The following is a 16,710-nucleotide window of genomic DNA, read 5'->3' on the forward strand; positions in this document are numbered from 1 at the left end:
TGAAAAGCATTTTTGGGGACACTAGCACAGCTAGTCTTCCAGAAATAGTATTATACTTGCTCCTCAACCTTTTTCCAGAAGTGTTATTATCCATGTATGGTTTCTTCTAGGGTTCCCCATGGAGTCTTCAGCCCTATATTCTAGAAATCTGATTAGTTTCCTAAAATCTGTGAGCTGGCTTTGCTAATCCTGTTCATTCGCTGCCCCAGGTCCTGCACCAGACAGGTTAGATCCAAATTTACACTTGGAAGGGCCTTTGCAGCACAGTTACCACAAGTTTGAGGATCTTGCCCCTTCACTCTTCCCCTATTTTATTGAAGGAGTTGCATAGTGTCAGCCCCCAAAAATGTTCACTGCTAGAGAAACACCATAGTTTTCCTGTCCGGGTAACCATGTTCAAGCATCAGTCACTAACTACTTCGCATGTGAGTGCTGCAGAGTAATTAAACACACCACAACACCAGGGCACCATAGACTTCCCAACCCCAATTTCTTGCTGTAGCAGCAATGCTTTGCCAGTATACATTGTGGGTGGGGGGGGAAATAGAGGGTGGAGATGCTCTCACCCCTATGCACCTCTGGCTCAGAGAAAGTTCAGAAACCTGGTGGTCCGCATCTGCATCACTAGTGCACAGCATGGACCTGGTACCAAGTTGGCAGTCAGATGTTTCTCTGGCTTCAGAGGAGTTCTCCCATTGCATACGTTGGTTCAGCCTCATTTGAATCTGCTTTAGAGTTTGTGCCATGGAGAAGGACCCCCAATGGTGCTCCACCTCACAGAGGCAAGATCCACGAGTCACAAGGAGTCGGGTCAGAGCCCCCACAATGGGAGTGCTGGTCTTTTGGTTATGCCTTTAACTATGTGTGCACCACCAATGGCACCACTTGCTCCATTGTCAGCATGTCACTCAGGGGCTGCAAGCTCCATCCTAGAAGTGGCACATTCATAGCAATCTGGCCCGATGCTGTGGCGGTGCCCCCATGCTCTGGCCACGTTCCAAATCAACATTCTGGAGTTCCCAACTGCATCAACTAGTGCAGGTCACAGGATCAATGTGGTGAATGGGTTAAGTGGGGCGACCAATCTGGACTTCAACGAGACATATGTCGCCACTAACTGCTGGCCATGCCAGCCAATCCCATTTTCGACTCCAATATGAAAAGGGAATGACTTTAAAAAAGTAGCTAAATACTCTGACAACTAATTATCATTTTAAGTCTTTCTTAAGACTCTAGTCATGAAGATTAAAATGTAGTACCTCCTTTTACCTCAATCTCAATAATGAAATGCTGAGAAATTCTATTCACTGTATTAATTTTGAAATCCAACTGAGTCAACAATACCACAGTGGGTACTCATGACCCCAGTTAACACAAGTACTCCAACAGACATGAATCCTAACACATCAGCATAGCATCACTAGCGAGCAAGAGAAATAAAGACTAGATAGCTTGTGGGACAGACGGAAGAAAGGAATCTTAACCGGTTACTGATTCACCAGCAAGGTAGTGCTGCATGACTCACATCATCATTGCACCACCACTGCGTAAATCATCAATAGAGAGGCCATTACTGGTTGAATGGGGTGGACTTAGAGGGGCAACGGCACACTACTTTATATCAGGGCTTCATCTGTACTCCAATGAGGAACTTAAGAATTATTAGACCGAAAGGTGATATACTACTGGGTGAAGGTGTTTGAACACGGAGAAAGTGTGTGTTTCTCTCACTTTCCTCTGACACCTGCTCCATGTCACAGTCATTCACTAAGAGGTGCTCAGATCTACTCTCCAAAACACAACAAAACAATGCCTCCATGGCATAATACTATTTTCTACCAATTAGTAGCACAAACTGGATTCTTTTTTACATAGATCTTAGGCCTGACCGTGAGCTATGTTATGGTATGCCTATTTGTATAGTGCATTAATCACCAATGAGGGTATCCAGGCACTTCACAGGTAGATAGGCAGTAGACTCCCAAGGTGAGATTACTTGAAGATTTGAGTCTATAGCTTCTTGCGGAATTCAAGAAGGCTCTAATGTGACATGGAAGGTCATTCCAGACTCTGGAGAGAGGTCAGGGAAGCTGCGACATCCCAATCTTTTTTTGCATATATGGAGGTACGTGCGCTAATGAGAGTCCAGCTGATCAGAGGTGTCTAGAGGAGTGGTAAAAGTATATGCGGCTATTGAGGTAGGTGGGCCTATGTTGCAGAATGGTTTTGTGTGTGTGTGTGTGTGTGTGCGTGCGTGGTATGAATTGAGAACGCTCATGTATGGGCAGCCAGTGAAGTTCTTTGAGGTGTGGAGAGATGTGGGTGCGGCAGGGCAGGTTGCAGATGTCTTGCTGCAGCGTTTTGGAGGCTGTTCAAGAGCTTTTTGCTGATTTCCACATGGAGTGTATTGCTGTAGCAAAGTCTACCTGTATGACTATTTTGCTGGTGTTCTCTGGTAGCCATTTAAAGATTTTTCATGGCATCCGCAGTATGGGGAAGAAGGTGAAAGTCCCCGCAGTTGCCTGGGCTGACATGATGAGCTTGTATTCAAGAACGATTCCTAGGTTTCTCCCATGAGCGGTGAGGACTGGTGTGGGACTGAGATTTGCTGGTGAGCAGGAAAAGCCCCATGCAGAGGTTTCGCTTTTGAAGATTACCATTTTGGTCATATCTGTGCTGAGCTTCAGGCATCTGGATCTCATCCAGGTGGCCAATGTAGTCATTCAGGTAGTGAATTCGCTTTTTGCTGCAGGGTCCTGTCTGTGGGGTGTTGTATGCATAGGAAAAAATGCTGATGCCTTGCAATCTGATGAGGTCACTGGAGTCATGTAGATGCTAAACCAGGTAGGGCTGAGAGATTATCCTTGGGAGGACTCCACAGATGAATTCTTGGCTTGCAGCGTATGAGGTGGCTTGCTGACTTTTTGTGTTCTTCCTGTAAGGAAGGAGCAGATCCAGTTGAGGGCGGGTCCTTGGACGCCCATTTCATGTAGTCTTCTGATGAGTGGAGTGAGAGACTGTGTCAAATGCAGCAAAAAGGTTGAGCAGGATGAGAGCCATGTTTCTCCTCGGTCGAGGATCATACTGATGTTGTCAGTTGCTGCAATAAGGGCAGCTTTGGTGATGTTATTGGGTCTGAAGCCTAGCTGGGTGGTGACTAGGAGTTGGTGCGCGTTCTGGTGGTGGGAGAGTTGCTTACTGATGGTTTGCTCCATTACCTTGGCTTGGTAGAGAAGAAGGGAGATTGGGTTACAATTAGCTTGCTGGACGAGGTCTGCTGAAGATTTCTTTAGTTATGGAACATGTGTCAAAGTAGACTGCAGGAAACACAAGGACTGGCAAAGACAATAAGTCTGGGCTATGCAAGAGCTATTGGCTTTGCCAATGTTGTTTAGTTATGTTATGTTATACACCAGTGTGACTCCTGGTCAGCATAGCTAAAAGTTAGTGATGTAGAGGAGAGTCGCGTGGAGAATCGTACAGTGGAGTGGCGTGCCACAGAGTGGAATGTCACAGAGTGAAATAGAGTGGTGTAGAGTGGAGTGTCCCAAAGTGGAGTGGCGTAGAGTGGAGCACAGTGGCACAGAGTGGAGTGTCATACAGTGGGGTAGAGTGGGGTGGTGTAGAATGGAGTAAAGTAGTGTGGACTAAATTAGCATGGAGTGGCATAGAGTGCAGTGGCGTAGAGTGGAATCAATTACAGTAGAGAGGAGTGGTGAGGAGAGTGTGGTAGAGAGGAGTGATGTAGAATGGGGTAGAATGTCATTGTGTAGAAAGGAGGGATTCATTTGATATGCAGCAAGACTGTCTGACAAAATGAAACCAGCCCATTTGTCACTGACCAATTAAGACAATAGAAGTGAGAATAACAAAGACGCCAACCAATGAGAAGTAATGGCCTTAAGCCCCTTTTAGGTTCAAGATAAAATAGATCTCAAAGAGATCAAAAGAGCATGTGTGCTGGCTTAGACAGGACCTAAAAAAAGACAAAGCAGCTTTTCTCATACTGTAGTGCTTACCTCCATGCTTATATATTGTCATTTCTCGTACAGTGTCCACGAACTGCCAAAATTTCTCGTTACCTTCTTCCGCAATGAATTCACTGAAAACAAAGAACAGGGAATATTGTTTATTTTTTTTAACTAACGCAAACAAGCATCCATTAATATACTACTAGTTGCAGGCTAATTTTGCACAGAGCATATACATTCTACTCCATTAGTATAACAAACCTAAAAAAACATGTTCAAGGGCAGGGCACTTTTTACTGTAGAAACAAGTGTATAATGTTACTACAAGTGGAAGAAAGCCATATAAACTAAAGAAAAAAATGAAATAAAAGAAATCCCAAAGACTTCAACAAAATTGTGCCTCCCAACAAACTTCACTTTATTTTTCCATCTAGGCTTATAAACAAAGGTTTAACCTGAATTAACTACCAAAATGTTTTACATTCATTTGGTGGCCTAGTCATATGAGGTACTGGACTAACGCTTACAATGATATCACAGGATTAACAAACGGTCTCACCACTCGCTCACTCAACTAACAAATGCCCTTGTGCGTCTGAGACACAAATAATGTAGCTATCCAGATAAATAAATATCATGAATGTTGTATTGTTATAAAACTTGGAGGTGTACGGATGGTCTTCTTTAGGAGGTATGGCCCACAGTAAAGAGAGCAGAAATCAAGTCACAGCAAAATTGTATTGGCCTAAGAAGGATTCAATGGATTGCAATACATCGCCAGGTGGACCTCACTTTGTCATAACATCAAAGTTACTTACATTTTAAATTCATTGGTTCCAATATGAGCTTGGAGTCCCTGGGTAGTGTCAGGAGCAGGCACCTAATGACTCAAAGCACCTCTGTAAGTTCAGAAAGGCCTCAGTACCTCTATTGCAGGAATTGCTCTTGTCCTCGAATTTTTTGGAAGACTTGGCACACAGAGGAGATAGCCTAAAATTCTCAGTGCACTGAGCTACTTGCTGCCAACTTGGTCAAGATAGGTTCTTCTTCTTTTGCCCAACTGATCGGGGGGGGGGGAAAGAGGGCTTCTGGCATGCTGGTGCTACCCCCATTGCAAGTTGTTGGCTCTGAACCTTCCATGGGATAGAAGCTTGAGCAGCACTGGGAGCACAGCTTGATAAACTAAATATAACTTACCTCGATGCAAATTAATCCACTGCATCTGCCAAATTGCGAGAGAAGAGAATTGTACAACTGATGCATTTCTGTTACCTGCCCTTAAAGAAGCTATGTCATCATTACACATCGATTCAGGTTACTGGCATTTGGTTAAACTGCCATGGTAATGAGATCATGAACAGAGGAGAATGGCTCAGCAGGAGATACCTTGCCATATTTGTTTGGGAAAAGAAGTCCTAAAGGGCACAAATGTAAACTCAAATCAATGCCATTTCCCCAGAGGGTGGAAACGGATTGAAAGTAACTCCATGAGGAAAAAGATACTTCATGGTGATTGTGACAGAATGTTGTATTAAACTTGCTGCCAGCTTATGACGTAACCATTTGAGACATGAATCTGTGAGGGTATATCACGGTCTGTCAGCAAATACCAACAAGCACTGGCAAAGCTCGTAGGTCTCACCTATGCAAGAGCTGTTGGCTTTGCCAATGTGTTTTAGTCATGTTGTACACCAGTGTGACTGCAGTTCAGCATGGCTAAAAGTTAGTAACGTAGAGGAGAGTGGTGTGGAGTGTCGTAGAGTGGAATGGTGAAGAGTGGAGTAGCAGAGTGTTGTGTATTGTAGTGGCATAGTTTGGAGTCAGTGGCATACACTGGAGTGGCATGGAGTAGAGGGCATTGGCATAGACTGAGCAGAGTATAGTGGCTTAGAGTGCAGTGGCGTAAACCAGTGGTATTGAATTCAGAGGCATACTATGTAGCGTTGTAGACTGCAGTGGTGTAGATTAGAGTAGTGCATAGTAGACAGCAGTGGCGCAGAACATAGTGGTGCAGAGTGCAGTACAGTAGCGCAGAGTACAGTAGAGTGGAGTAGCATGGTGCAGAGTAGCGTGGAGTAGAGTGGCACAGAACAGAGTAGAGTGGGGGTATTGTGAAATAGAGTGGCACAGAGTGCAGTAGCACAGAGTGGTGCAGAGAGCAGTGGGGTATAGTTGAGTGATGCAGAGGGCAATGGCATAGAGATGAGTGGCATAGAATGGTGTGGAGTGGCGTAGAGCTGAGTTATGCAGAAGGCAGTGGCACAGAGTGAAGAGTAGAGTTGAGTGGCATAGAGTGGTGCAGAGTAGAGTAGCACAAAGTGGTGCAGAGTAGAGTATAGTGCTGTAGAGTGCAATGGCATAGAGTGCAGTGGCATAGAGTGGTGCAGAGTAGCACAAAGTGGTGCAGAGTAGAGTATAGTGCTGTAGAGTGCAATGGCATAGAGTGCAGTGGCGTAAGTGTAGTAGCGTAGAGTGGAGTAGTGCAGAGTAGATTGGCATAAAGTGCAGTGTTGCAGAGGAGAGTGTTGTAGTGAAGTGGTGTAGAGTGGAATGGAACGACGTAGAGAGCAGTGGCGTAGAGTACAGTGATGAAGAGTGCAGTGATATAGAATGCAGTGGTTAAGAGCAGAGTAGCAGAGAGTGCAGTGGTTAAGAACAGAGTAGTGCAGAGTGCAGTTGTATAGAGTAGAGTGGCGCAGAGTGGAGTAGAGTGATGTCGAGTAGAGTGCAGGTGTATAGGGTGTCATATACTGTAATGGCGTACAGTAAAGTGGTGTAGAGTAGATTAGAGTGCAATACACTGGATTGGCGTACAGTGCAGGGGCATAGAGTTGAATGTTACACAGTAAAGTGCATTGAGTGTATCGAAATAGAGTGCAGTGGCGTAGAGTGCAGTGTTGCAGAGTGGAGTTCTGCAGAGTAGATTGGTGTTGCCTAGACCAGAGTGGTGTAGAGTGCAGTGGCAAATAGTGCAGTGGCGCAGAGTGGAATGGCAAAGAGTGCACTGGCATAGAGTAGAGTTGTACAGGGTCGACTAGCGAGGCACAGCATGAAGTGGGGAAGAGCAGTGGTGTGGAGTGCTGTAAAGTGGAGTGGTACAGAGTAGAGTGTAGTGGTGCATAGAACATAGAGTGGTGTAGAGTATTCGTGGCGAGGTAGCACACTACTATTACAGACAACACATTTTCAAACTGAAATGACCATTACATTTGCCCAGACATACAGTTTTACTAACACAACTATACAGTGCACAGGGGAAGTGGGTGGAAATTGCATTACCTACTATATTATATAAAATGTGTTTTGATCATTTTAAAGTATTTGTTTCCAACACACTTCAAAAATAACTAAAATTGTTCTCCATTTGGGTTCTTAATTCTGATAAGTTCTGAAATACTTGCACAGTTCATTTAAATGTTGTTGAGTGCTAGAAAAAACATTTTTCCTACAACACGTATCCAACAAGATCATATTCATCCTCTCACTTTGAAGTCAGAGAAAGAAAAGTAAACAAGTGCCCTGGGAAGACAGCGCCTGACATTTGACATCAGTATTTAAATGCACAGCAAATGTGACAAGATAAGAACAAGATGTACATGCCTGTTTACAGAAAGGGAGCAGTTGGAAGGATACTGTAAAAAAGCTTTGGGCAAGGGAAGGAACACACTGAAGCTGGGCAGTCTAAAATAAATAAAGCCAGCAAATGGAAAGCAGGAAAATTTGAGTTACAAACCACAAAGCTAATGGCAAGCAACAGGCAAAATGCATTCCTGGGTCAGCTTTCTGAATGTACCCAAGATGACTTTAGCAAAAATGACAACTGTACTTTCAGGTAGGCTGCGACCTAAAATGAGTCAGTCAGCCAATACCACCAGCATATTTCCAATGATGGACTGTGATACGCTGCTGCCTTTCACTCATTCCCTTTTGTAAGATTTGCTTCATCAAGGGATTTTTTGTATTTTATCCTCTGTGATCTTCAAAAAGAGTGGCCCATTTACCCTATGGGGTGTCTAGGTTCCCAAATGCTGTCAATGTGCCAGGCAGTGTGAAAAACTGAACTTTTATACAAGCCCTGTAGAATGTGATCCACTCGTTATTTAAATTACAGTATTTCCCTTGTAGTTGGAGAAACAATAAGCCATGGGTAATGAGAAACCTGAGGAAAGACTCCTCTGCAACAGTGAAAGATGAGAACTGCACCTCAAGGTGGAAAGACTAGCATGAGATATTTCCCTCAATTTTCCATGAAACAGCCAAGAACTGATTTGCGTAAACAGAAGATAGTAGCCAAAAGGTAAGCATTGCTCTTCTGTTATAAGTAAAAAAAAATCACCAGGATTAAGGTTAGGATGCTTCAAATATTCGTAATAACTACTACGTCTTAACAAGAAAGCCTGGAATGAGTCAAATAAACACCATGGGTATTTTTAATCACCAAACAGAGAAAGGTTAATTCATGGGTACTCGCAAACATTTTCCCAGGGGCCAAAAGGTTTGGTCTGTGACGTGCCTGGAGGCCGCATTGATGCCTGGGCAGTGGTGGTTGTGTGGGGTGACTAGGGGGATTGGTGGCAAGGTAGGTGTAGGGGAAGCAAAGGATATACATCTAGTAGGTGAAATAAACAATGGGAAACCAGAAGCCCTGGAATTAATCCCGGCTTACCCACTTTTCCAAATTTTGTGATCCTAGGCAATTGTTTAGTGTCACTTTCCCTCCTTTTTCTGCATTATCACATTGAAGATGACCTCGAAATACATGATTCATGGTGTGTGCTGCATAAGCCCTGCTTCTATGCTTGATTTAATAAACTATAATGTTTATGTATGATAGGAACCCAGGCCACCCATAAAGTGCACATACCAAGTGACTTGCCTCTTTAATTTACTATTGGTGGTGTTCTCAAGGTAAGGGAAATAATTAATGTTTCCAAATTTATGTTTGAAAACTATCACTTGAAAATGAATGCATCTTAATGCACTGATAAAATAAATTGTACTAAGCCGAAAAGGTTCTGCATGTTAACTAAATACACTTAATTGTGAAGAGACTGTCTTTGTTTTACACTCATGCTGCAAGATGTCTTTAAAAATGAAGGCGTTTCTAAAAGTTAAGTGCAGGAGTCCCTAGTTACGTCCTTTATTTAACACCAATTAAGTTTGAAATAAATGATTGTGTGTGCATTTAATATTTTTGTTGAGTTGAGCAAAAAGCTGCCCAGTGCTCCTGTTGCCCAAGGGGCAGCATGTAAAGGTCAGAGGGGCCGCATGAGGCCCGCGTGCCGCACTTTGAGCATCCCTTGGTTAATTGAAGTCCTTATGGAGAAAAATATTCCTTTCTTGGCAGTCATTGAGGTAGCTGCTTTTACCCCTGAAACACACACTTCGTTGACTTCAAAACGTTTGTGAACAGGTCTTGATATTGAGATCATCACCCCATTCACTACATGGGAATTTACACTGCCTGGAAAATGTTCATATCAGCATATCATGCATATACCCATGCTTCCCTAGAACAGTGCTCATTCATTTTGTAGCACACTGTACAACTGTATTCGATCAGAGAGATAATAGAACGTTTTCTGTTAAGAATGCAGTTCTAGAATGTCACCAGGGTGCATGGGTTTGAACCAATTTTCTGCCACACATGGAACAAAGGTGGGTCTCTGAGACAAAGCCAACCCAGCAGTACAGCCATAATCTTGCCTTCAAAGATGTACCAGCAGCTTTCTATGTAATTTGTACGGATGTAAATCCGTGCTTGGGCTATTAGGGAATAGTCCATTTTAGAATAAATTTATATATAATTATATTAATCAGTTGTAATAGGATTAAACAAGAGGCGTTTCAATTTAAATACTTGCCTGGAAATCATGTTACTCTGACTAATTTTGTAGTAGGGAAATGTAATTATATACTTAAATGGATTTTCTTCTGTAATATATAACTCACTATGGGCACTACGCCTAGATAATATTTTGGTACATATGAAGCAAGACTATTTCGCAGTTCTAGTTGGTAGTTAGTAGAGTAGGCTTAGCAAGACAGCTACAGCAGCTAGTAGTCAGCTCCTTTCATGCTTTCCTCAAACCTGTGCACCAAACTTTTTGATACCACTTTGGGGCAGTCGTCTTATTCTTCCGACGGGTCTTTTTTGATGGTCATATGGGCTGCAAAATCACAAGCAACAATTATTTCTGGCTGGCCCAGTCAGAACCTATCCTACACAATCAGGCAAGCTTGTCTATTTGGTGACTTCCTACTTGTTTTGCTTTTCACTAATGACTGAGCTGAAACACTCATGCACTGACAAAAATCTCTGGAATGCGCTTCTTAGTCCAAAGGAGACATTTATTATTTCACTATGTAAGGTTCCTAAAAGGAGATTAGCATGTTGAAAGCACACATTTAAAAATGGTCACAGCAGTGAAATGAAAACATGCACAAATGACTCTCCACTGCAGTATACACAGCAAATATATGTATCTATATTATAATGCAAAGCAAATAATTAATAAAAATGCATCACCATAGGAGCTGTCATGTACTTCATCTTTCTCCTGACAGCAAGCCGATGACCCAGTTCGACTGCGAGAAAGAGAGAACTCTACCCTCACGGGACATATGTATCAGGCATTCAACATCTAAAATCCTGACTGAGGTCTCTGAATCTCCCACTGTCGATCTGGGTCTCATATATTTTAAACAAATGGGGAAGGAGCGTTCTGGAAAAAACCCTCCTCCTGCACAAGAAGTATTCAAACATGCTGACTTGTTTATGTAAGCTTTGAAAATAACACGTTGGGATTTGGCCTCAATCCCAAGGTGCCAAGCCAAAACAAGACTGTTCTCTGCCGTCTGAGTTCATGTTTATCAGCCAAAGCCCTTGGTGGGGAAAAGTACAAAAACAAGACAGAATGCACATTGTACAACATGGAAAATCACTTGCAGCTTTTAACATGGCAGTGTTCAATGCTAAGATAACGTCAATAGGCAGAATGAAGCTAAGGCTAAGCTGGATACAAAATGGAGTCTGTAACTGGTGAACACTGGACAGCTAAGCCAGGTGCAAAGTGGTGCAACACAAAGTCAGTGGTCAAAACACACATTTAACTACACTACTAGCACACAAAAGACTTGTTTGAGTACAACTGAATACTATAATAAGGTTACTGAACAATTCCCAGCCATATGTGAACCCACCATTCTAAATGCAGGTCTCATAAATGCTCACTCTAGGGTCAAACAGCGTGAAAAATGGTAGGCAGAGACCAGGAAGAGGCATGCCCTGAGCCAGGAAGCATTGCTTCCCATTCGATTTCAATTGGCTTTAAATTAGCCTAGTGTCTAGGGGGCATTTTGGGTCCCCCAACAGAGGTGACTGGTAGAGGGGCAACATTGGTCAGGTCCCCAAGGGGAGCTTAAAAATAAAGTCCAGAGAGGATCACCTTGTGCAGAAAACCCAGCTCTCGCTCAGTTTCTATTTTTTTCCTGATAAGAAATGAAACATACTGTTGAGGTAGCGCTTCAGGCCCCTCTGAGAGGGGAGAAATGGTGGTAAAACCCTCAATCCGTTTCCCCAAAAGGAGCTGAAATACAGATCATCATAGAAACGTGGTTACTGCAACAGAGTAGCTTGATTGGCCTTCGTCACAGCCACTGAATCAAAGTGACCATTAGGATTATTCTACATATGCTCACAGTTAGCTGAAGAGTAAATATACATGAAGGAATAAAAAGTTCCCTGAATTCCCAACTGGTTACATGGAAACACTATCACATGTGAGGTACAGTGATGTGCTACTGTTACGTTCAGGTACCTTGTACATTCAGCTCATGTAACATACTGCAAATGTGCTGTTGCTTTTTAAATTTACTGTTACTTATTAGTATTAACACATTTACCATGTACCATATACAGTGAAATATTACTACTATGCCAATGATGGGGAAGGTAATTCTACTACACCAAATACAAATAATGTTTCAAGCCCATTCAGGCATTACTCTACTTTATCATACACATTCATAATTCTGAACAAGATATACACATGCAAATGCATCTTTTGTTAGGAAAACCGGAGGTCGCTAGCCACTCACAGAGCACATTGCTCACAACTCCCCAATAAAATAATTGAGGTTGTAAAAAAAATAAACTTGGTATATATCACTTCTACAAGTCCTAGGTACATCAACAAACACTGGATGAAACTATATTTAAAAAAACACTGGATGGAGTGGACGGTGAGCCTTCCTTGTTTGCAAATACAAGAGGTGTTTAGTTTTCCAATGTTTTCTCTGATTTTTACCAAACGTACCCTCAGAGTGAAGAGAAGGCTGCAGTCACCACCTTGGGCTTAAGCACATAAGGTGGTCAATTTGCAAATGACATACATCAAAGAGAGGGGGTTCTTTTTTTATCAATAAGAAAATGGAAAGTTTGGAGAATGAATGTCTGCCAACACTGATGGGAACTCCACAAAATGAATGCCTCAAGACATAGGTATGCATGTGCTCCGCTTAACAACAAAGGGGTTAATTCACAACAGTAGCATAGTCAGTGTCTCATAGGCCCTAGTGCAAGAAAGAAAATGCCCCCAACAGTTGTTTGAATTTGAAAATACATCAATAATCAGGGTTCAGTAGGCCCCTCATATGTCATGGCTGCAGCACACTACACCAATGGAAGATATGCCCTTGATTTATAAAGGAATTCATAATAAGAAATATAGTACTTGTAAGAAAATGCCTCTTTCTGCATGATCATCCCCAGGTTTTTGGATTGATGCTGCTGGCTTTTTTGACTCTGAAGGTGCACTGAGACCTGCTAACCAGATTTCAGTGCCATTGCTCTGACCTTAAAAAGATCTAAGTATGATTTGTTCATCCATAATTGAATTAAGGTAACTTACTTATAGATCCCTAGTATATGGTACCAGGAGTACTCAGGGCTTTTAAGTTAAAGTGCCTCTTATGGGTTACAACATTTATTGCACCACCACACGGTTGACAAAGCAAAGTGTGATTCCAGCCCATCATTGCTTGCTGGCAGGGCAGTTTCAACTGCTAACTCAACTTTGACATTTAAAGTAATGACAAAACTCAAACCTTCTTTTTTGATATGTATAAGTCAGCCCTAAGGCAGGCCTACTGAACTCTAAAGGCAGGGTGCATTATAATAAAAGGTTGGGAATGCAGTTCTTAACTCCAGGTGTCCTCACATTAAGACCCCTGCACTGTCGTCATTACCGTGGAAAGACTAGTAGACCCATTTGCAAGTACAGAGTTACACATTGACCACTCAACAGTGCCAACCTCTGAATGGGACAACGAAATACGACACGTCAAGATATCAAAATAGTCATTGCACTAACCCCAACTTAATGCTTAAATTGAATTTAACATGCATTTTGCACAAGTGGCAAATTCAGTAAGCAGCCACTCTGTTGCCCAAACTTTTTCAGTGACCAGTTATGGTTGCTGGCCACAAAACAGCCTTTTACCCCCCAGAGGGGATGTGTAAATGAATATCAGGAAGGAACACAAAGGGCTTATCGTTGGAAGAGGCATGACCTCTCCCTCAGAGAAAGGCCAAACTGGTTGTGAGCCCAAAAGGCAAGCTTCAATGGGGCAACTGCCTTTGAAGAGAACATGTTGGACACACATGAGAGGAGAGGCCCTTTTGTTCTTGCAGACAGATTGGCATCTGGGGACAGAGATGGAGAAGTAGTTGTCAAACTGTTTTTTCTGAGGTTATGTAGCCACACCTCAGGGATGGGCTGTGGAACTCCACATACCAAGAAAAGAGATGTCATGTTGGGAGTGGGCAGAATAGTGCATTTTGGGATAGCCAGATGCCACACTTTACAGGAAGTTGCCACAGGTGGGGGGAGACTTGGTAGCCCATTGGCAAGAAGTCACCATATTCCTTGAGGGCACAAAACTAAGAATAGAGTGGCACACCTGGCACCCACACCTCAGATCACAATTGTACTCGAGAGAGGACCAGAGAAGGACCGCTGTGCTATTCCCTTGACCCAGCAAAGAGAGGCTGCACCAAGAATGGACTACATCTGCTTTTCCTTGGGCTAGCACGGGGGGGGACTGTGCCTGTGGTGCCTTGCGCAAGAAAAAGCCACCTGAGCCTCAGACCGAAGGGACTCAACAAGTCAGTCAGCTGTCTTCTTGGTAAAGTGCCACATAAGCTGAAGAAGCCTGCCTTGGTGTGCTGGTAGCCAATAATGTCTGACCACTGCTGAGCGCCAACATGCAGCCTGGGAGACCAAGTCTTGAGTCTCAAAAGTTGCCCCCACATCTGTTGGACCCAGACAAGCCTTCAGTCTACACTTGGGTCACCAAGCAAGGAAGTTATTGCCAGCTAAAGGGAACCACTAGTTCCACTATAACTGGAGAGTGTCAATTGGTTTTAGGCTTCAACCGCATTTCGAGGGACATCAATCCCTGTGGACAAAGTCACCCCACTGTGTTCATGAACTGAGGAGTAGCCCCAGGAAGACCCCCGTCACCAAATCAGCACCATTAGCAGCCAGTATTCCTTGCATCAGACCACTCAATTAAAGTCTATGACAAGTCACCCTTAGGGCCTGGAACTGGACTGAAGACTGCTCTGACTGGGCAGTAACTGTCCAACTGGATCTCTCGGGTTCTTGCAACTTGCTCCCTGTCGGAGATGGTCACCCAAGGTGGACTGGAGTAGTAATTTACAACTTTATAAAGGTTTTGCAAAGTTTACCATGAGTGTAGTCCTTTACTGTGATTTATTGCACTGAATGAAGATGCAGTGATTTATTGTTCCTTTGAAAATTACTTTCGCCAGAACCCTCGGGGGGGGGGGGGGTTTGTCATTGAAGTGTCTATTTAAAAATAAAAATCTCAACCTATTTTCATAAATTGGCATCAGATTTTTTATTGAGTGCTGTTGTTTCTTTATTATTCAACTGTTTTGTACTTCTTAATGCTTTACACTTGTTCCTTTGATAAAGCCTCACTTCTCAGTCCCACAGCTACCCAGGGTCGAGATAAGGTTTTTCAAAAGATTTGACTGGACTCAGCATAAGAAATGAGTTTCCTAAACATTGAGGTCACACAACCACAGCATTTAATAGGCTTTCCTCGCAGTACTACTTCATATGACTTTGTGAAGTGGTCACACAAACATCTAAAATGAAAATATGCATATACAATTAGTACAGATATACAGTGGACTACGACCTCCGTACTTTTACTAATGTGAAATTGAACAATTTGGGCCCAATTCAAAATTCTCTCTGGGTACAGAAAGGAGTACAGCATTTCGTGTACTCGTTATCACCGTTGTGAATTGGTCCTAAATACCTTTAAAGATGATATGCTATTCTTAGCTGCCAAGTGGTCAGTGTTCTGTGCACCATGTTCACCCATTCTCAGCTTTGCTTGCTAAAGTATCTTAATGCAGGTCCTTGTAGTTTCCTGTTTCACAAGCAAGGGTTAAAAATCCGACCATGCAGACTCCCGCTTTCCGAAAAGTTAGGAAGAGATGAACGTTTCAAACATGACAAGTGTGCACCTGGCTTTTACGTAAGTTAGGATATCACTGAGAGATGGAATCGATGGTTAGTACACATTCAGGGAAATAAAATGAGTAGTTTTAGACTCTTTCGCTATGTATAGGCAAAATGTTCTTCCTTAATCTTTGGGTTTTTTTGTACTTAAAACTTAAAGTCATTTTGGACCGAAAACGTTTATATTTTCCGAAAATGTATTTCGAGGCTGACAGTACGAACAATAACTGGCTTTACACCAACATCAGCAGAAAGACTAGACATAGTTGAAAATCATACCGCACCTTGCCTCCAGCAACAGAGGGGTTGCTGGCCACTTTGCAGCTAGGCTAGCAGTCACCCCTTTAGTAGTTGATGCTTGCACCCTGAGATCTGCCAGTAACAGGGAACAAAACGGGAGCAGCACCCAAGAAGGAACCATCTCGCACAGACCGTTAGGGAACAGCTTGCAGTACGTGCCGGGGAGCCGCTAGACCTCGGCAGACCGCTACTGCCTGAAATACCGGCAGAATCACAGAGAAGACGACTGCCTCCAACAAAGGTGAGATGCTTATTGTGCAAAAGATACCCGGTGAAGCTCAGCCAATCGCTGCGTGCGCAGCCACGTGACCATGCCACGAATCTCCTAGAGAATGGAGACGTTCACTTCCGCAAATCGCTCTAGTCTCCCCGGGAGCTTCAAGCATACAGAGAGGCTGCTTCCAAGCCTGCTTCCAGACAGCGCTAGTGACGTAACGGGGACTTTCTGCATTGGCTTACGAGGACCGCTACCTTAGTGCTATTGGAGAGTAAGGTGGTCCAATCGGTAGCCAAGCTTGGAAGCGCGGTCTCTTTTCCAGGAGAAAACCCTCGAGTGCTAAGTTTATCATTATAAAACAGGATGGAACTGCTCTTGAGTAGAAATCGACGAACCAACAAATTAATAGGGAGAGCCGAGCCAGTGGTTTGGGTTGGATCCAAGAACCCGTGCACGAGCTCAGCCTTAGAAATAGTTGACGTGTAAATCAGGCAAAAAATATCTTGTAAAAATACGATACACTCTTCAAAAAGTGTATTTTTTAATTATGCAAAATGACGTTACCTTAGCGCATTAGATTATATAATGCATGGAGAAACCTTTACTAAAAGTGATAATTTTTCGACTTAAATCTATACACAGTCAGCCTTGCCAACTACTG

The 16,710-nt window shown here is 43.1% G+C and overlaps 1 protein-coding gene across 1 annotated transcript in view; it reads right to left on the reverse strand.

Annotated features, from left to right (window-relative positions):
* Positions 1 to 16,110, reverse strand: part of UGGT2 (UDP-glucose glycoprotein glucosyltransferase 2) — a 1,372,316-nt gene extending 1,356,206 nt beyond the window's left edge. Inside the window, exons 1-2 of the mRNA XM_069204567.1 lie at positions 15,817 to 16,110; positions 4,020 to 4,102 (exon numbers count right to left, since the gene is read on the reverse strand). Of these exons, the coding sequence (XP_069060668.1) occupies positions 4,020 to 4,102; positions 15,817 to 15,953 (220 nt within the window). The 5' untranslated portion in view covers positions 15,954 to 16,110. The remainder of the gene's footprint in view (positions 1 to 4,019; positions 4,103 to 15,816) is intronic.
* Between the last annotated feature and the right edge of the window lie 600 nt (positions 16,111 to 16,710).

Source organism: Pleurodeles waltl, chromosome 8 (genome assembly GCF_031143425.1).
Source record: "Pleurodeles waltl isolate 20211129_DDA chromosome 8, aPleWal1.hap1.20221129, whole genome shotgun sequence".
Lineage (NCBI taxonomy): Eukaryota > Metazoa > Chordata > Amphibia > Caudata > Salamandridae > Pleurodeles > Pleurodeles waltl.